The following is a 21,795-nucleotide window of genomic DNA, read 5'->3' as shown; positions in this document are numbered from 1 at the left end:
CTGATTCAGAATAAGGAATCAAAACAACAACAACCAGCATCTGGAATTCCATTTGAGTCCTTTCACAAACAAATCATATGAGAACACACTTATAAAATGTTGTCTTTTGGTAATATTATTTTCATAAAACTTTGGGCTTAAGTATAAGCAATTATGATGATTGCAGTTTGAAGCATTATAGCTAACACAGTACCTTGTGCAAATGACAAGTTACCATTTGAGCACCTATAGAGAACATTTAAATTATATTTAAATCTCAATAGAAAAAAAAGTAGCTGTCATCTATAACCATGTGCTAAAAAAAGGAACCTGTTTTTTAATATTTATAGGGGTGATCCATCTCTTGTGAAAGTGAATATTGCTATTGCTTCAGGCTACCTCATTTCTGGTATGTGATATGTTGTTCACTGTCTGTTTCTTTTTAGACTACTTATGGAATTATGCAAAGAATACATATATAGTCTATGCTTTTGGTTTATTTATTTAAGAAGCAACTTTTAGGATCCATACTGAGGGAAAAAAATATCTGCTGTAATGGTAGAACATGAAACATTTTTCATGTTGGCTCTCTGGTTCTCAAAGATCAGAGCTGCAGAGTGGGGCCTCAGTTAGGCCTGGATTTTTTTTTTTTTTTTTTTTTTACTAGTGATGGTTCCTTTTTGGACTAAAGAGTTGCTCAGGTGCAATTACCATGACGCTAAGGAAGTTTAAGCCTCAGGGTCCTCACTTGCAAGGGCCCTTGAAATGTGCTCCCATGGTCATGGTTTTGTATTGTTTTGGTAAGACTTGCAAAAGTAAGGTATTTTAGTCATAATCAGTTAAGATCATGGACTCTTTCTACTTCATATTTCCCTCTGTCATATTTTCTCTCATGTTGGATGAGGTTGGAATAACCTTTTACACAACGAGAGAGAGGGGAAGTTGAGAATATGCCATTTAAACTGCTCTTTGAAAAGACATTTTGGACTGTCTCAATAAAACGAGAAATAAGAGATCTCTGATTTGGACATTTATGCAAGGAACCCTATTTTGTAATTTTCAAATTTAATAAACAGCTGAAAGAAAATCCAAATAAAAATAATGGACTATGAAACAAAAGTGATAAAGATGAGTGATGGACTCGGTAGAAAATTTTCTGCCATCAAGAAGTGAATTGTAAAAAAAAAATTAGATTAAACTAAAACACAGTAATTTATTAAGAGGAAAAGATACATTTGGGATAGAAATAATGAATAGGCTATTGGATTATTCAACGGCCCAATTAAAAGAAGAGTGTATCTTGTGGACATATTGGGAAAAGATTTGCTCTTTGGCACAAAATGCTGTCATTGACAAGGTTAACACAAAATTTATAATATGCCTCATACACTGGTTAATGAGTATTGTCAATTCAGAGAGTAGTTACTACCCAGGAAATCTTGTATGAAAGAAACTTGATAAAGATTTTCTCAAATAAGGTAATAATTCAAAACACTTAAAAATAAGTTATGAACTGAAACAAACTTTCTAAACCAAGCTGAATGAAAGGTGAATTCTTTTATTCTCTCTATAGAAAATATTATAAGATCATTATCATATAAATTGGTGACCAAAGAATATACAGCCAAATATAGGAAAAATGTATCTAGAGAAGCATATCAGGCAGTTAATTACTAATAGTTTTAAATTTTCTTGATTTCCACATTTGTGGTATTTTTTCCTCTCCTTAAAATTTATAATCTGATGATTTCTTTTACCTTTATATATATTCACATCTAGTTTTGTATTAGTAATTTTTATTTTTTATAAAAGAAGCTCCTCATGCTATAAGCTCCAAACCCACAAAACCTGAATCAGACTCTGGTTTCCATCCATGATTGCCATTTGTTTCCAGGTTTCAATTTCATGTTTAACCATTTGGTAAAGAAAATACTTGTGTTCACAGTTTGAGATGTTTCTGTTTTATTAAATGAAACAATTTTCTGAATTGTGGTATTGATTTAGAATTTAAAGAAAAATGGATGCCTTGAGCTCTTTTTTAAGATATCTTTTTAATAGTTATAGTTCTTCGTGTTTGGGTTTTTTTTTTTTTGCTATTTTGATATTTAACCACATTCTATGTTAACTTTAAAATTTTTTTGCTGAATTTGTGTTATACACGAGTTAGTCGTTTTATACCTTTTCTGAGATCGTCTTATCCGATTGAGTTATTATAGTGACAAAAATCAGTAATTTAGCCTTATTTTAAAATTATTTTTATTCTGTAATATTTTCATTTTATTTAACACTTGTAACAAGTTAATTTGTTTATACTTTCAACAAATACGTTACATTACATAGCTATACGCCTGGCACTGTGCTGGATGCCCACACTTGGTCCTCTTCCTAGAGAAGTCCCAGTAGTGTAGGGGAGACAGTTATCTGGAAGCACATACTTCGTGGTAAAAGGGGTAGTTGAGCTCCTGATGTACGAGACGAGTGCTGTGGGCTCAGAGTGGACTGTGATGTGATGTCGGGAGAAAGTTAAATACACTTGAAAAACAATGAAGCTTTCTTCCTGTGTAATATCTTATTTTTCCTTGTTACAGATTTGTTGATTCTCATTTGGTATTGGAAAGTGATTGGTGACAAGTATTTTATAATTCACCATTGTACAGCGCTGTATGCATACTACTTTGTACTGGTGAGTGCCAGGATTTACAGTGGTCTGACAAGCAGACAAGATTGGGAGTAACGACTCAAGGGTGAAGATAAATCTAAACATACAATTCTTAATTTATAAAGATCAACCCCAAATGCATTCAGGAATCACTCTTGTGATGTTATCCTGTGTATTAACAAAAATAATAGCTTTACTTACGCATTTGTATTAGTGCGTCTATTTGGATTCACACACTTTGAGAAAGTCAGATGACCCCAATTTCCTGAATGTTCACTCAAAACCTTTAGGATTATGTGGCTACTGATATTTGTCTGTCTTTCTAGATGCATGTATGTTTTATCAGCCGGAGCTAGATGTAGATTCCTGTATAACCAGCTGAAGTATCTCTTTTCTGTTTAATTTCATATACCGTTCCACGTACAAGCATAGTTACACTTGAGTACGCTAGAGCAGGGGGGGAGGGGGAGGGGGAGGGGAGGGGGGAATCTTGTTCAGAGGCTTCATCAGAACTTCCAGACTGAGCTAATAGAGGATCCAGCAAATCTGGGGCACTAGTGCATATTAACTTTTATTTCTAACATTATTTTAATACATTATACATTTGTAAATTAGCAATTTTATATCCCTTGCATCTTTGTTAGGTTTCTCCTCAATCAATTATTTTTCAACCTAGATAGACCACCAAACCCAAGATAGATACTGGGAAATAATAGACGTATGTAAACTCGAATAGTATAAATTTTATGTAATACATGTGGTATACCATTCCATGTTTTTCCTGTTTTAAAACATAAATGTAACCACTGGCTTTTTTTTTTCTTATTTGGTATTACTAAAATCTGTATATTACTGGACATTTGTGACGATTTTGAGGGCTTTTAAAAAACTCATACAAATGTGTATTAATAATATTCTTCTATTTTTCTTTATATTGCCCCACACAAGGATAGCTGGTGAATAAGACATCAGATTACATTATTTCTGCAAGAATACAGCAGATTACATTATTTCTGCAAGAAGCATCTCTTTATATCACCCATTTAAAGTTATATGTCTAAATAATTAATGTAAATGTTTTAAAAACTATGCTGGTTTTAATATTATAAATAAGTAGGTATTTATAGGATCCCAGTAGGGATCCATAATCGCTTTATTCTTCTGAAGCAATAGGCTGTTTTTACTGGCATTTCCTACTGTTTATTTCCTTGTCTTCCTTTTTAGATTTTAATACATTATAGGTAGTTATAACATATAGACTTCTACCTTTTACAGGTCTCAGATAGTTGCAATACATGCACTTTGTTTCCTGAACACTTTTGCTAAAGAGACGTGGAAACTGACTAACAAAATATTGGTTGACTCAGGGAAGAATGTGTGTGGGTACTCGTGTGAGTTTAATATCCTGCTGCAGGTTAGAAGTATGGTCTCTAAACATGAGTCACAAATAATCATTGTGCTATGAAAAGAATATAAGCTGGTGAAAGATAACAGGTCATTTACATGCATTTGTAAATGTGACTAGTAAGAACTGCTGTTCTCTCTCGGCCACTGAAGTCACAGGCCTGGCAAATGGCTGCTGTGCATGGAATGGCAAGGTGAATATTTCATTATGTGAGAGGAATACTGTTTTCTCTTTGGACTTTTATGCCCTTATAAAATGTTAGTGAAGTGAATGCTGGATTTTTAAAAAAGAAATTAACTGCTGCCTTATTTAGTAAAGTTGATAAGAAAATCAACTGCAATTTTTTCAAGAGATGGTTGCTTTTTTGATATGTCTTCCTTTGTTCTATTGTATGAAATAAATGAATGGTATGAAAGAAAATTATCTAATTAAAGTGAATCTATTCATAGGGAAACAAAATAGAAACAAAATTGATGAAATAAATATTTATAGATGTAGAGATCCTATGTCGTTTATAGATCTTACATTTACTATTTGAATATAAGAAAATTTTTTCCCATGCAATGAATTCCCAGGTTACTTTGTGCATTTTAAGTAAGGCTAACAAAATACCAACAGCAAGTACTACTACTATTATTATTTTGTATAAACTTTCTGAAATTCTTATCCCTTACGCAATGAGAACTGACATTTGGAAAGCACTTCGACTTGATACTTCTGCAACTATTTAAGCTGTTTGTAGTAAGCTTTTTTTCTTAAAAGATTTTCTAACTGGAACTAATTAAAAGTTAAAGTGAAGAATAGAGGCTAATTACCTGTAGGTTTTAAATGTACGCCCTACTGAATAGTTGAATGTAAATAACAACTTTACCTTATCTGACGTAACAAAAGTAAGTCTTTTTTTTTTTTAATTTTTTTGCGGTATGCGGACCTCTCACTGTTGTGGCCTCTCCCGTTGCGGAGCACAGGCTCCGGACGCGCAGGCTCAGCGGCCATGGCTCACGGGCCCAGCCGCTCCGCGGCATGTGGGATCCTCCCGGACCGGGGCATGAACCCGTGTCCCCTGCATTGGCAGGCGGACTCTCAACCACTGCGCCACCAGAGAAGCCCTTTTTTTTTTTTTTTTTTTTTCCAAGTAAGAGTCTTTTGAACTTAGGGTATTGTAGGTTGTAAATAAGTTATATAATGTCTTGATCCTCTCTCTTATATATTTACTGGAGTTTTAAAATTATCTCATGGAATAATTTAGAGCTTAAGAAATCTTCTCTTCTGCCTACATAGAAAGGTAAAAATCCTACAGCTTTTTTCTTGATATTCAGCTTTCATCCCTTGGGCAGGATACTCATTATCAGGGAAAATATGACAGGTTAATCTCTTATCATAAAGGAAGTGACACATTTAGGCTTTAATGTTCTATGTTTAGGGATAAACCATCCTCTTTTGTTCTCCCTTTCTGACATCTTGGATAACGTTAGTTTTCTCCTGTATTCCTTGTGAATCCCCTCCTCTCCCCAATCAAACCACATCTTTAGATACTGAGTTATAGTATATTTGGAAAACTTTTAAACTTGACAAGAAAATCACTGAGTCTCTGCCTACTTTGCCAACTCTTCTGCATCTTTCCATTACCCTAAGATCTAATCAGTAAACCATTCTGCTGCAATTTAAGAAGAAAATTTGGTTTCAAATGCCTCTTGTTACATTTATTTAAGGGTATTAGTATTAGTTGTGATACTTTGAAGGTGAAGATTTTTGATTTTTGTTTAATATTTTACCCCAGTTATCTGTGTTTTAAAAACCTTTTGCAAACAACTGTGTATGAAGTGGTACTGAAAAATGAGATTCGTTATGTAAGATAAGGTAAAGTTGTAATTTACGTCAGGAGACAAGAAGTAGAAAAATACTGGTCTTATGTTTAGTCTAAACAAAAATTTCCACAGTGCTGTGAAACAAATGCCATGACTCACTAACACTTTATCATTAACAGTGTTAAAAAAGAAAAACTACTGTTTTAAGGTGAGTTAAATAGTGTTGCATGTTCTCAGTTACACTTAAATAATGTATTTCTTTTTTTTCTCCCATTAAGATAGCCTTAAAGAAAAATTTTAGGTAACTATAGTGGCTGTTACAGCAACATTTTAAGATAACAAAATTTCAAAAATTAACTTTTCTGTAGACTAGGTAGGTATTAAAAATAGGTACTTAATATAGCTCACTAAAGCAAGATTCACTAGTAAGGTCTTTGTGATTTCTATTTCCCACTAAAGTTACATATAATAAGACATCTTAAGTATTTAAATCAAACAAAAATATTTTTAGAAGTTGTATAATATGTTAGATAACTTTTTTTCCTACTGAAATAAAAGATTGATAGCTTTCTTATACAGTAATGAATGATAGACTAGCAGAAGTAAGTCTTAGAAATTGTTTTATTAGTATTTCTATAGCTCGCTTATACAAATCTATATAAAAGCGCTATGATACAGTTAGTTTATTACTTTTACTACTAACTGAGGGATTAGCCATGGTAAAAATATTAAGTGCTCAGTTTTTTATTCATAAAATATGTGTTCTATGTGTGTGTATATGTAAAGATACATATTCCATATAGGTATGTGTGTTTTTGGTTTTGGAATTTGTTTCAGTATTTCATTTTTAATATAGAATACCTGATGTGAGCATTTCTTTCCCGTATTTCACGAACATAACAAACCTCCTCTAAGGCCTTCCTCAGTTTCGGTGAGGAGGAATTCTTCTCTTTCTTCCTGGTTCTGTGTTTACTGCTTCATGCTCTTTTGTGGGCACAGAGCATCTCCTCAGATATGCATAGTGGGATTACCTTAGCAGAGCTGTGTCCCTTTCTTTCTCTAAGCTGGCCTGATTTTTTGAAACCTATTTCCCTTTAATAACCAGGAAAGAAAACAGTTCATGTATTGGACTTGATGTGTGATAATAAAATAGGTGTCAACGAAGAGGATTGCCATGTCCACCCTAGTCGATATTTTGTTCTTAATTAGGTTTTTTAAAAAGAAATCTTATATGATTCTTCTTACATGAGGTAACTAAAGTAGTCAAATTCCTAGAGACAGAAAATAAGACAGGGGCTGGATGAAGGGGGTGTTGGGAAGTTACTGTTTATGGGTAAGAGTTTCAGTTGGGAATATAAAGAAGTTCTGGAGGTGGATAGGTGATAGCAGCACAACAACATGAATGTACTTAATGCCACTGAACTGTACACTTAAAAGTGGTTAAAAGGGTAAATTTTGTGTTATGTATGTTTTACCACAATAAAATAAAGTTTAAAATATGCAAGCTTATCAATTAACTGAAGCAAGGTTAGGAAGAGGAGCTAATAATATGTTGGATGATGTATTACATTTTTTAAAGTTTCAGGCTGGAATAATAAGCTGAAACAAATAGATGGAACCGAATAGTGATGCATGTCAAGTTTTGCACTTGGACTTGACAATGTATAAAAAGAGAGGAATGACTGGGAAGTGGCAGATGACCACAATTGTAGTTGTACCAATAGCATGTCACATCTGCTAAAAAAGAAAGCTGTTTTTAAATGTTTACTCTATTAGGGGAGGTACAGTATCCAGTTCAAACAAATTACAGTTTCCTAGTTAGACCATACTCACAGCATCTGGAGTCTCTAAAATTGCATATGTTCTGGGGCGAGCTGCCAGATAACTGTAGAGGGGAGATTAGATTAGGTGGCTATTGCCCTGGGATAAACAACTGAAGGACCCAGAGAGGTCAGCTTAGAAAAGATAAGTTGTAGGACAACTACATGGCTTTGAAATGTCCTTGGAAATGTGAAAGGACTGTTAAGTGGAAGAGGAAGTAGACTTACTCTGATTTAATTCAGACGTTGGAATTAGGACCAATGGGGATGGTAAAGAGAGGTAGGGGAGACTGCTGTTTTACAAAAGAGACATTCCCAGTGAATAGATTATAACAACAGCCTTTTAAAGTGGTTCTTTTTACCATAAGATATCTTCAAGCAGATAGATATAATAAGTAGAAGCTTTAGGTCGGAGCTTATACTAAATCGTCTTTAAAGTTCTATAAGTCTGAGATTCTGTGATTCAACTGTTTTGATGAAATGATTGGATTTAGTTCTAATACTGGAGAGCTAGGCAATGGGCAAGTAAGAATAAGCTACGTTTTGTCACCAAGTTCTTAAGTAACCCAGGGAGGAAGGGGTGAAAGCAGCTGGTCTGCAGATCCATTTACTTCCTTGGGAGAAAGGGAGGGGAAGAAAAGAAGGCAAGTGACCCAGGTCTAATCTCCTTGTCGACAGGACCTTTGGGTAAATAGGGTATGTACCGACATTTGTTAGGAGAAAGAGGTCTTAACTCTGGAATGCTCTTAGCCTGTTCCTGGCTAAGGATTCCCTCTAGTAAAGAGAACCCAGGCTCTGTGAGGCCTGGCTCTTTGGAGAATGTCATGTAGTCTGTACAGTTGTTTGGAGGTATAAAATGGAGATGTTTTATAAGATAAACTCTCACTGCATGTGAGGAACTTGGTGAACCTCACCTAGTAGAGCCTTCACATCTTCTGGGCCAGTGCTGCTTGTTCAACACAGGAAGGACCTGGCTTGCCAACTGCCCTTCACGTCCCAAGCCTCTCTCTACTTCCTCTGAATTATCTGATAGCCTCTATCCTTGTAGTAGTTAGTAATGCTTAATTCTAGGTAAGATCACTGTTTCACATGAGCCAGATTGGGCAATCCAATCCGGTCCTGTGTGTTAGCTCAAACCTTCAACTCTGTCTTATAAGTAAATAATCAAAAACCTTGAATGATTAAACTTAGGCAAAGAGTAATTAAATATAGGGTGGATTTTGTTCCCAAATCTCATTTCTAGATTCATGGTGCTCTGAAAGGGTTTCCCATGGAAATGTCCTAAGATTATGGGTCAGTCTAAATAGCCTAGAAAAAGTACCTCATAATTGCTACAGTAGAACATAGTCACATTTTTATATAAACCCCAGTGCCCATAGCTTACCTCACACCAATTACGTAGCCCTAGTGGTGGGAAAGTGTGCCCATCCCACTCCAAGCCATTGATAGTGGCATGGTATTTAGTATCATGCTAGCAGTAGTAGGTGCATAATAATTTTATTTATCTTTCTCCCTCACCTTCTAAATTCCTGACCCTAGCCACTCTTGGCTGTTAGAAAATTAAATGTCCTGTGATAAGAAAATCCAGATTTTCATAATCACTGGCTGAAAGGAAAATTTTCTTTTAAGCTCTGGAAGGGATCAGACAAATCTTATTTTGTTTTCCCTCATAGAGTCATGCAGAGGCCATGGCCAGTATGAATTTTACTATAGGCAAAGCTCCTTAAAGATAGATGGCAGAAGTGGAAACACCACATTGACCAGAGTCAATTGTGAGTTTTGCCATACTTTACTAACAGTAAAGTATCAAAATGTATAATTTATTAGAGCTGAATTAAACCTGTCCTCTTACTAGTGTCTATCTCACTTGTATTTTAGTAGGTTTTGTTGGTGGGGTAAGGATAAGGTAACAAGGAATTATTCATAACCTGAATCTTACCTAATGGCCACCTGTGCCTGTGGAAGCCTGTGCCACACGTGATGCTGACTCTCACGGGTGAACTGGATTAAACAGGTCGAGAGTCATTGATGTGCAGGATCAGAGACTATGGAAGCCAGGCTACTGACGCATAGTTCAATGGCTCGCAGTGGTTTTGAACTGAGGAGATGGTGGTGGGGAGAGGTAAGGAATTAAGAATATGATAGCTACCTAATTCAGTCCCGCAGGTTCCGAGATTTAACTGTGGGAAACTATCTTTAAAAATTCAAGTAACACATCACCCCGTGACAACTCTGTAATGCTATAGCAATTTAGAAAATGGAAAGATGAATGTGTTAATTTCCATTATTTTTTTTGTCTGAATATGCATGTTTATAAAAAAATTCTGAGTTTGTAGACATACAGGGCTTAGTAAGTATAACGTTTTCTAGGTCTGAGTCTCCAGAGATAACTACTGACAATACTTATGTATATTCTTGCAGTTTATATAAATTGTTTGGGAATTTTCATATATATATATTTGTGTTTCTTTAAAATTTTCCAAGAGAGCTTTTGAGGTAGATGAGACTTAGTCAGTCTTCCAAAACAAAAGATAAAAGCATGTTTAGATCAGCAGATAAAAATAGGGAAGGCTTTCTAGGTTGGAAAACATGAGGAGAAAAGGTCAGATCTTCATGGGTGGTAGGAAGGACTTGGGTTGTCAGCCTACGGGATTCATGTGGGCTCAGCGGTGGTTGTACGTTTGGATGAGTCAGATGGGGCTGCCTGATGGAGTGAACATTCTAACTCATCAGCCTTGCATTTTACTTTTCACAGAATTGTTGTAGGACCTTTGGCCAAAAGATAACTTGATGCAGTTGGCATATTAGAAAAATAAATCTGGTGGTGATAACATAGGAAAAAGAAAGCTGCATGGGAGAAGATCTCTTTGAGGAGGTTATTGGAATAATGTAGATGATAGATTATGAAGAACGTAACTTTGGTGGTTTTATTAGTGAGGAAGAAACTAAACTAAAAGCCATTTTGTAGTCAATAGGTCATGATGACTAATTTTGGATTTCAGAGAAGGAAGGGAAAGAAGAAGGCAAGGTGACCCAGGGCACTAGAGAAATGTGCGACCCTGAAGGAAATGGGAGAAAGAGTTTGGGCAGGAATATGCTTGTAGATGTTGTGAGGTTTGTGGTGATACATGGTTATTCCAGGGGAGAAGGGCCCATGTGCCATTAGAAATAAGGTGTGCCTTGTTGGGGGAGGGCGGTCAGGGTCAGGGACCAGAAAGAAGGTTGGTCCTGTAAAAGAAGCAGAGGAGAATTTCAGAAGGGTAGAAAGAAAACCACAAAAGAATACATTTGGAAAACAGTGGTTAAGACCCCTTACAGCAACACTGTAAGTTAAAAAGCTATGATAAGTAATGTACAAGCAGAGGGTATTTGAAAAAATTAATTAGGTCATTCATTGTTATTTGAAGATTAGAATATATTGACAAGCAAAAAAGAAAAAACAATGTCCCAATCCCACAACCCAGAGATATCTATTTATATTTACTTAATTACCATTTACATTTAGGAGTGTATCCTACTTGTATATATGCATAAGTAAAAAACTAGCATTCTGGGTATGAATATATATTACAAAAATGGGATCAAAACCAAAAATTTTTAATTTGTTTTACATATTGAAGTATTGCATACAACAAAATAACTCTGGTAATCTTGTGTCAGAAAGCAAGGAACCTATCAAAGACTAAAAGGGTCTTGTCGAAAAGACACAGGAACCAATGTGATGGCTCTCACTTTGGCTAAAAATGTGACATTTTGATCATCAGTTAGAATACTGACTTTGGCCAGTGAAACCCACTGACTCGTGAGATCTTAATTATATTGAAAAAAAGAAAAAGAAAAGAAGAAGGAAGAAGGCTTGGTGGTCCTTGCACGAGGTCTCATGTGGGTGCTGTTAGGTAGCTGTTGGGACTGGATCATCTATCTAAAGGGTCAACTGGGTTGAAAGGGGCTCATTTAAGTAGCTGGTAGTTGATGCTGGCTTCCTGCTCGGACATCAGCAGGCTCGTTGCCTAGAGCTCCTGTATGTGGCCCCTCCATGTGGCTTGAGCTTCTCATAGCCTGGCTATGGTGTTCAGAGAGAGAGCATCTCAAGAGTGAGTGTTCCAATGGACCCAGGAGGAAGTTGCATGGCTTCTTATGACCTAGCTTCAGAAGACCCAGAACTTCACTTCCACTGCATTCTGCTGGTCAAGTGAGTCACTGAGGCAGCCCAGCTTCAAGGGGAGGAAAGTAAGACTCCACCTCTTGATATGAGGAAGGGAAGGAATCGATGGTGGTCACTTAGGTGACTGTCAGCCACCTCTTGATTTGTCAATGTTAGACATGTTAATTATCTTCTTGCCATGGTGGGTAAGACTTTAACACTCACACCTCTGTTTTCCTTGCCTTTTTTCCCATGTAGTTAAAGTAATTTGATTTTCTCTCTCCGTTCCTTTGGAAACTTTAAACACTTTTATTTCTGGTTTGTGGCACCTCTGGATCCTTTAAGGTGAAGATGTCTGTGCTTCTGTCCTTCCATCCACTTCTGTCACTCCCACTGTGCTTCCCAGTTTCTGTCATTTGTACTTGTATTCTTGTATCACCAAGATTTTAAAATATTTGCCTTTTATTCTATAATCATATTGTTTTCCTTTATATACAGTTGATCCTACACAGAGAAAATAAAGTGTTTATTATGACTGTATTAAAATAGTTCACTGCACAACCAGGATTACATTTCCTGTCTAATTTTTGCTTCGAGTTTCTAATCGCCTTCCTTTTTTTTCTTGTAACATACGCCTTTGTCTTATATTTGAGTTGTTCCATATCTTGGAGGATAGCATCCCATCTCTGCAGTCGTCTTTCCCCCAGATACCTGCCCCTGGAGCTCTCCATTCTCCTGCTCTCTAGGTCTGCTACTTGATGTCACAGGCTTCCTGCCATTACTCCCCTGGTTTGGGGTCACTGTTTCCTGCATCCCATATGTCTTGGTTTACTGACTCGTGCTGCAGCATATCCTCAAATAATTGTCTAAGAAAGAGGGTAAAGGAGGTTTACTCTCTAAGTCTTCAGCAAGTTCTGAAAATGCTTTTATTTTCAGGCCATTTGGTTCTATCATTATCTCTGTTGATGGCATATGGCTATATAATCATATTTAATCAATTCCCTATTGTTGTGTGTTTGTTCTCAGTTTCACTATTGTGTATAACTTGAGGAAACATTCTTATGTTTTCATATTTGTGCCTATACATAATTATTTTCAAAGACTAATTTTGTGGGATTTCTGGGCAAGTGGTATGTACATTTTTAAGGGTAGTGACATGTTCTACTAAAATTCTCTTTAGGAAGGTTACCCTGTCCCCTTAAAAAGATGTATGTGCGTATGTGATTTAACTGGTTAATGTGTAGAGATTATTATGTGTAAATGGTTCTTTTCATCAAGAGATTCGTTGGTTTTTGTTGTTGGATCTGTTTGTTTTTGTTTTATGAATACTGGCAGTTCATAGGGCTCAGAAACTTTGAAGAGGGTGGACCAGAATTTTCTGAGCAAATTGGAAATGGTATCTGGAAAGAAGATAGACATGTACTTGGACAGTCATTAAATATTTGAAGGGTTGTCATATGAAAAAGAGATTTTGGATAGCCAGGATCAGGAGTAGGACTGGCAGGTGGACGTCAAAGAGGGTACAGTAGGGCTTCCCTGGTGGCGCAGTGGTTGAGAGTCCGCCTGCCGATGCAGGGGACGCGGGTTCGTGCCCTGGTCCGGGAGGATCCCACATGCCGCGGAGCGGCTGGGTCCGTGAGCCATGGCCGCTGAGCCTGCGCTCCGCAATGGGAGAGGCCACAACAGTGAGAGGCCCGCGTACCGCAAAAAAAAAAATAAATAAAAAGAGGGTACAGTGTAGTTCTGGAACTTTTGGAAAGCTGCTTTAGGAGATGCTACTCTACTCACCATGGAGTTGTCCACGCGGGGGGGCAACCTGGAAGAGCTTTTGTAGAAGGGATTTAAAACATCTGTGGGTAATTGAAATAGGCAATCTTCAGAGGCCATTTTAACTCTACCATGCTGTGATGGTCATGAGCATAAACTTGTGGTGAAGAATTAAGTTTGGGTTGGGTGCAGTATAGTTGTGCAAAGTGAGGTAAAAGGTTGATATAACCTATTGGGTAAATAAAACAGGTGAGTCTTCTCTTAGAAGTATTTATTTTCCTTTTCAACCTGGATTTTTTTCTGCAGCAATTAGAAAGTAACATTAACTACTTTTGGAGGAGTGATTATTAATATGATTCATCTTTTATAGTAAAGTAGCAGTAGTGAACCTACATTTAGTCCTTACTAATGGTGATGGTGATCTGTCTTTCTTATCATCCATTCATCATCATCATTTCAAGTGTGGCCCTTAGTCCTGTGTAGTCATCCAAGACTCAGGGATCAGTGACTAGAGGTGGAGGCTTCTGTCTAGGAAAGAAGGAATAGGTCCTTTTAGGACTTGTTCAAACTTATTTAATCTTCTTTATAGCTATAGTAAGAAAAATTACCTGGTTCAATTTCACTCTTAACTTAATTTTTTTTAGAGTGCCTTTTCTGTTTTAGTATTTTTCCTGTTTGCCATTAGTGTGCATTTTGTCTTTTTAAATTTAAAAAAAATCTATTTATTTATTTACTTTTGGCTGCATTGGGTCTTCGTTGCTGCGCACGGGCTTCACATTGTGGTGGCTTCTTTTGTTGCCGAGCACAGGCTCTAGGCACGCGGGCTTCAGTAGTTGTGGCTCACGGGCTCTAGAGCACAGGCTCAGTAGTTGTGGTGCATGGGCTTAGTTGCTCCACGGCATGTGGGATCTTCCCGGACCAGGGCTCGAACTCGTGTCTCCTGCATTGGCAGGCGGATTCTTAACCACTGTGCCACCAGGGAAGCCCCTGCATTTTGTCTTATTCTCACATCAATTCTGTCATAACGACGGTATTCTGCCTGTTTTACAAATGGAGAAACTGGGGTTTTGGTCAGCTTTGCCCAAGGTCACTTAGGAGAGCTAGGGTTCAAATCCTGGCCTGCACACCCCAGGCCCATGATCATTCATTAACTATCCCTGACTCCCCAAACTTAATTGCTTAATTATAATGAATTGTCCAAATAGAATATCTGCAGTGAAACAGATATTTATGGACTGGTTCTCCAAAACTGATGATCATTAAAGAGGCCACGAGGAGCTAGAAAAGGATGAGCTCTCGGAACCTGCATTGCTTGATGTTATGTGCAGATTGTGACAAAAACTCATACAGTGAAATAATGGCTCATTGTTTGGAAATAAAACTGCTTCACAACTCAAAACTGGGGGCTTCCCCTGTGGCGCAGTGGTTGAGAATCCACCTGCCAATGCAGGAGACACGGGTTCGAGCCCTGGTCCAGGAAGATCCCACATGCTGTGGAGCAACTAAGCCCATGTGCCACAACTACTGAGCCTGTGCTCTAGAGCCTGCGAGCCACAACTACTGAGCCCGTGTGCCACAACTACTGAAGCCTGTGTGCCTAAAGCCCATGCTCTGCAACAAGAGAAGCCACTGCAACAAGATATGCCCACGTGCCACAACGAAGCGTAGCCCCCACTCGCCGCAACTAGAGAAAGCCCGCGTGCAGCAATGAAGACCCGATGCAGCCAAAAAAATTAAATAAATAAAATAAATAAATTAACAAAACAAAACAAAACACAAAAATGTTACCAGAAAAGGGTAGCTACTTAAATAGTACTTTTTTTTTAAACTAAAATTGTAACTTATTGGAATCCATCTAGGATACTCTAGAGTGTCTTAAAATGATAGATATTTTAGAAATAGATGGCATATACGATGAATTTATACATACAACTGACCTTACAAACAGCTGATCTACCAGAACAAGCCTGTAGATAGATACAAAGTAGATAGATACTCTTAGAGAGTTGGAAACTTAATTCTTATAATTCTAAAAGCCTGCTATTGCTAGTAAGTAAAATTTTATGTATTTTATGCTTAAACAACCTTTGTTGAGAAAATACTTAGCTTGAGATCATCATACTGGACTGATAACAGTAATGTGGGCCTCTAAGAGCAGAGTTACAAGTCAAAGTGAATTTTACATTTAACTGTAGTTGTTTTACTTCTGCAAAAAAATAAGGCTATCCTAAAGGCCGCAGGCATTTCAGAAAAGTATTATTGGAAAAGGAAATAAGGAGTAAAAATATCCTACTGTGTCATGGATAGAAAGATATCATTATTATTTTTTTATTAAATACAGGTAATAACTGTTTAGTCCTATTGTATTTACATTCTCCTTTTTAAAAGTCTTACATTTATGCTTCTTAAAGACATAATAATAAAAAAATAATGTAACCTACTACGTTTAAATATCTAACAAAGTAAAAGGCCAGAAAGAAACATTATAAAAATATTATATTTTTCCACAATTTTATTTGTTTAGTCCCACTATTAATTACTAATTGCCACCATTAACTGGTCCTGTTGTTTAAATAAATGCATTTATTGTAACAGAAAAGTAAATAGTACAGAATAATATGTAAATTCAAATTTACACGTATTTCTGTGTTAAAGTGATAACGCACGCGCGCAGTTATTTCCCGTGTATTGTCATGTGGCTTTGGACTGCTGTGGCTGCGTCTGGTTGCCTCTAAAATGTTGAGCATCCTCCTCTCCCGCCACCTCTGTGCATCGTGCTCATCTTGGCCACTGTCTTTGTCTCTCTGCTGTCCTCCTCTTCTTCCTCATCACCCATTTCAGTTTCACTAAGGACAGTGAGTTTGAGATTATAAAAAGTTTTAGATTCATTTTGGAAAGCTAACTCTTGCAGTCCAGCTCTCAGTTTTTAATCCCTAAAATAATTTACATAGAGAAGAACTGAGAATCTTCAAATAAAAGGTCCATTCATTATTACTTTTTCATTATTGCTTTATATTTTTCCCATTTAGAAGACAGTGTGGTATAAACAGTAGGAAAAGTATTTCTGAAGTTCTGGTATATCTGATGTTTTGAGGGCAGGTTCTTTTGGTGTGTAATCACAATTGATTTAATTGGAAGTGCTAGAATGACGCCATTTACCTAGTAACACTTAAAATTACGTAAAATTTTTGGAATGTATATACTTTCGGTTTTCTTTCTAATGCTTATTTACTATACTTTTCCGATTATTAAATTAGTGGAAAGTACTAGGCATTATGTTTCTAAATTCAGAAAGGTCCCCCAAGTGTGTGTTTTAGCTATAGTATCTTCTGATTGACAAATATATTTTTCAGGTCAAATATGACAGATACGGTTTAACATGTGTTGTTATGTTTGACAAATGTGTATCTGCTCACAGGCTTATATATTGTTACTTAGGAAGTGAAATACACTCTTGAGATTTTTAAGGTGCTCCTAATGGATATTAAACTACTTCCTATTTGATATTTAATTGCTATAAAATTTCTCAACTTCCTAAATTCACACTACTTTAATCATTATTTCTACGGTAATTTGAGAATGCTGTTACTAATGGCCAAGTGCAGAATTCATTAGTTTAGCGTGAGACAACTGCTTGAAATCTGTTTTTCTAAGTGAATATGGTATACATAAGTGAACATAAGTATACAATATGTTGTCTTTAAAAAATGCTGTAGAATTCATTTCTAAGTTTTCACGGAGAAGAAAATCCGTTTAGCAGACTTGGTTTGTGTTTATATTGATCATTATTTTATGCTGAGAAGCTATTGAATGTTTCTTCGATGTTTGGAAATTTTGATAAGAATGTTTTCCCTGACATTATGTTTTATCTCCCAGAGGGATGGAGTGCTGGGATACATTGGGAATTTTCGCCTGCTTGCAGAACTTTCCAGCCCTTTTGTGAATCAGCGGTAGGTAACTGATATCATTAATTATTTTAAACTTGGGCTGTTTGGTTTGGGGAAATTTTCCCCCAAGATCCTAAATATAAAAATGAGAGTATGGGCTTCCCTGGTGGCACAGTGGTTTGAGAGTCCGCCTGCTGATGCAGGAGACACGGGTTCGTGCCTCGGTCCAGGAAGATCCCACATGCCGCGGGGCGGCTGGGCTCGTGAGCCATGGCCGCTGAGCCTGCGCATCTGGAGCCTGTGCTCCGCCACGGGAGGGGCCACAACAGTGAGAGGCCCGCGTACCGCAAAAAAAAAAGAGTATGTGATATGAATTATCACCACTGTACAAATGAGGAAACGGAGCCTTGGAAAGGTTAGGGAATCTTATCCAAGATTCCCAAGCTAGAAGGTGGTGGTCCTGGCTCTTGAACCCAGCTCTCTTTGTGGTATGATGATACTTTGTTTTACTGGATTTATCATGGGTCCAGTTAATATTCCTGACACCAACTTCCTCCTGTTCCCAAATTCTGACACCAACATTATCTTAGTCCCTCTTTTAAAATAATCTTTTCATTTTAGATTTACAGGAAAGTTACAAAGATAGCACAGAAACTCCCGTATACCCTTCACCTAGTTCCCCCATTAATATCTTACATTATCATGGAACATTTGTCAAAACTAAGAAACCAGCATCGATACTTTACTATTAAGTGAACTTCAGACTTTGTTGGATTTCAGGAGTTTTTCCATTAGTATCTTCTTTTTGTTCTTCGGTTCAGTCTAGGCTGCCATATTGCATTTAGTTGTCACGCCTCCCCAGTCTCCCCTCATCTGTAACAGATTCTTAGTCTTTCCTTGTTTTTCACGACCCTGACAGTGTTAAGGGATACTGTCCAGGTATTCTGTAGAATGTCCTCCAGTCTGGATTTGCCTGTTTTTCTCATAACTGGACGGAGGTTATAGGTTTTCGGAAGGAATCCTATAGAGGTGAAGTGCCCTTCTCATCACATATCAGGGGCTACATGATATCCATGTGACATCACTGGGGATGTGAACTTTCATCATGTGGTTGAGGTGGTGTTGGCCAGGTTTCTCCACTGTGAAGTTTTTCCTTTTCTTTACTCTCTTTGAAAGCAAGGCATGAAGTATAGCCCACTCTCAAAGCGGGTGGGGAGAGAGAAATTAAGCTCCACCTCCTGGAGGGAGGTAGTTGCTCATTTTTGACAATGGATTTATTATTATCCTTTATTACCCTTGTCTTGTCATTTGACAGGGTCTGCTGACATTTTTTCTGTGAAATGTTTAGCTGCTCCTTTCCTTCCACATCCATGGTCCCAGTTTAGGGCCTTCGGGATCTCCATGGTTGATTACTGCGATAGCTTTCCAACTGGCTTCCTAATTCGAATTCCACATTCACCCACTCTTCAGTCCTTTCCTCACAGTGCTACCAAAGTCATCTTCCTTGTGTTCCACTTTCAGTACCTTACTTTCTTACTAAACACTGCATCCTCTTTAGATTCTTCTCTGAACTTTCGAAGCTCTCTGTGATGTGCACCATGTCTCCAGCCTTATTTCTTACCACTCATTAGAGTTAGTTTTGCACCCTTACTGTCTCACGCACCTGTGGATTTTTCTCACTTTTCTTCCTTTATTCCCATCCTCTATTTTCCCTCCATCTTCGAAAAATTTACCTATCTTTCAAGTCTTAGGTCAAAATCCCAAACCCAGGGAAGGCTCCCACAATTACATGTAGCCTTTTGTAACTTAGTACAGAGATAACCCAGAGAATTGGGAGTCAAATCAGACTCATGTGAGTTAGGGAGCTTACCCTGTATCAATCCTTACTAATAATCTCAAGAATACAAGTAATCATGAGATACTGGCAAAGCAAGGAGATGTTCAGGACCATCAGCATGGCTCCCTAGGTGTTTTTTGCACTGGGCATTCTCTGGAATGAGGTTACCTATGAGGTCTCTAAGTGATATGTATAGTTCATATTGCTGACATGGAAGGAGCTCTCTTGGTTATGAAGCCATCTCCGTTTAATACTCAGATAGTTACATAGCATATATAACTTTCCTGGGGCAGGGGTCAGACCCCATAAATCCATACATTCTAGGTTCATTTATCATAAGCAGTACTAGACTAGGTATATCCTGAAAGCATTCCATGGATGAAGACTCTTCTACTACAAATACCATTAGTATGCTTACCAAGCAATTACCCTCATCACCCTTTTTTCTTGCCAAAGGTGGAAGGGATGGTCCTTCCACCTCCAAACAGGAGAGATTAGATTACAGATCTGCTGCTTTCCCAGGTACTTATGTACTGTTTTATATTGTTTGCCAGTGTCTCATATGTTATAATTTTATTTCTTCAAGAAGATACTAAGTTCTTTAGGCTTGGCCGTTTAAAATTTTTAAAATACGAGTTCTTCTGCAATTTTTAAAGACTCTGATGATGTGAAAGTATAGAGAGCAAAGAGCATGTTCTCTGAAGGCAGAAGACCTGGATTTAGCTTCAAGCTCCCCCACTTACCATTGTGTGTGAGTGGAAGATTATTTAATCTTCCTGAGCCTCAGTTTTCTTACCTGTAAAACAGGGATAATGATACCTATAGGCCTTACAGTTTATTGTGAAGATTCTATGTGGTTATATGTTTTGTTATATGTTTACATATGTGTGTAAAGCACCTGTCATAGTGCTTGTCATTCAGTACATATGCAGTAAGTGTTAAATGTAGTGTATATTCAATATGCTAAAATTTACTCAGCACTAGAAGTGCATAGTTTATGTTTGCTTTATCCACTTTGTAGTAGCTTTTTTGTTCTTTAACCCATCAAAATTAGGTTTCCTCGTCTGTCATTTTGCTGGAACGATTTCATTAGAGGTACCATTGACTTCCAGATGCAAAATCCAGTGAACTCTCTTCGGTGCCTATCTTATTGTATCTCTCTGAGGACCGCCACCTCCTTCTTGTAATGCCATAACTCCCCTTGCTTTCGTGACCCTGCACTCACCTGGTTCTTGTAGTTCTCTGACCATCGTCTCCCAGTCTTCTTTGTTGGAGACAGTTCCTTAGATGCCGCTGTTCCCCAGGGCTCTCTTCTGGGCCCACCGATATTCTCTGTGCTTCTCCCTGAGTGGGTTGTGCTTTCAGGGTTTCAGCTATTACCCATTTGCTCAATGTGGTGTAATGGACTATGCATGAATTTTAGAATCATATAAGCTCAGGCTGCAATTTAACCTTGCCGCTTACTCGCTCTGACCTTGGCTAAGTTATGTAACATTCCTGTACTACAGTTGCTTTCTCTATAAAAAGGGCATATTTAATATTACCTACTTCTTTGTATTATAGTCAAGTGTTTTCTCCTCCCAGGTGGCGCATCAGAATCAACATGTCTAAAATAGAATGCAACATATCTCCCTCTGTATTCTCTTATATGCTCCTGTTCAGCATGTGGCCTGGCCATTCTCTTGGTTAACTCTGCTCAACATGTGGGAATCATCTTTGTTTCTCCCTCACCTGTGTTTGGTCCATCCCAGGTCCTACGTATCACCTCCTAAACATTTCTTACCTTGGCCACTTCCTCTCCATCTCTGCTGTCAGTGCCCTAGTTCATCATCTCTTGCCTGGCTCCTGCACCAGCCTCTAACTCTGTTGTCCAGTAGAGTAGCCACAAGCCACATGTGACTATTTACATTTAATTTAATTAAAATTAAATAAAATTAAAAATTTAATTCCTCAGTCTAACTGGTAACATTTCCAGTGCTTCCTAGCCCCATGTGTCTACCGAATTGGGTAGAACATCTATAGACCATTTCATTATCGCAGAAAGTTCTTTTGGACAGAAAAGAACTATTCTAGACTGGGGTCGGCAAACCAAGGCTTGAAGGCCAAACCTGCTGCCTGTTTCTACAAATAAAGCTTTATTGGGGCACAGCCATGCGTATTTGTTTACCACAACTGCTTTCACACAATAACAGAGTGGATTAGTTGCCACAAAGACGGTAGAGCTTCCAAAACCCCTTACTTTGTGTTAGTCTCTGGCTCTTTATGGAAGAAGTTTGCTGATCCCTGCTCTAGGCAGTCTGCCTGCCTCCAGTCCTATTCCCCTTTCATCCTCTCTGTATTATTATCTTCCACGGCGATCTCCCTGAAACTCAAAAATGAACACGTAGCCTCCTGGTTAGATCCTCTCAGTGGCACCTGCTGCTTCCAGTATAAAATATGGGCTCTGTAATGTGATGCAGAAAGCTCTCCAAGTAGAGCTATCTTCTCTC

The 21,795-nt window shown here is 37.7% G+C and overlaps 1 protein-coding gene across 4 annotated transcripts in view; it reads left to right on the top strand.

Moving 5' to 3' along the window:
• TLCD4 (TLC domain containing 4) overlaps positions 1-21,795 on the top strand; it is a 105,134-nt gene that overhangs the window by 67,998 nt on the left and 15,341 nt on the right. For all 4 annotated transcript variants that reach the window (XM_030868753.2, XM_030868737.2, XM_060302529.1 and 1 more), the window contains exons 4-6: positions 330-388; positions 2,568-2,662; positions 17,459-17,532. In XM_030868753.2, coding sequence (XP_030724613.1) covers positions 330-388; positions 2,568-2,662; positions 17,459-17,532 — 228 coding nt within the window. The remainder of the gene's footprint in view (positions 1-329; positions 389-2,567; positions 2,663-17,458; positions 17,533-21,795) is intronic.

The sequence above is a fragment of the Globicephala melas genome, chromosome 1 (genome assembly GCF_963455315.2).
Source record: "Globicephala melas chromosome 1, mGloMel1.2, whole genome shotgun sequence".
NCBI lineage: Eukaryota > Metazoa > Chordata > Mammalia > Artiodactyla > Delphinidae > Globicephala > Globicephala melas.
This window is presented reverse-complemented; position numbering and strand designations above follow the sequence as displayed.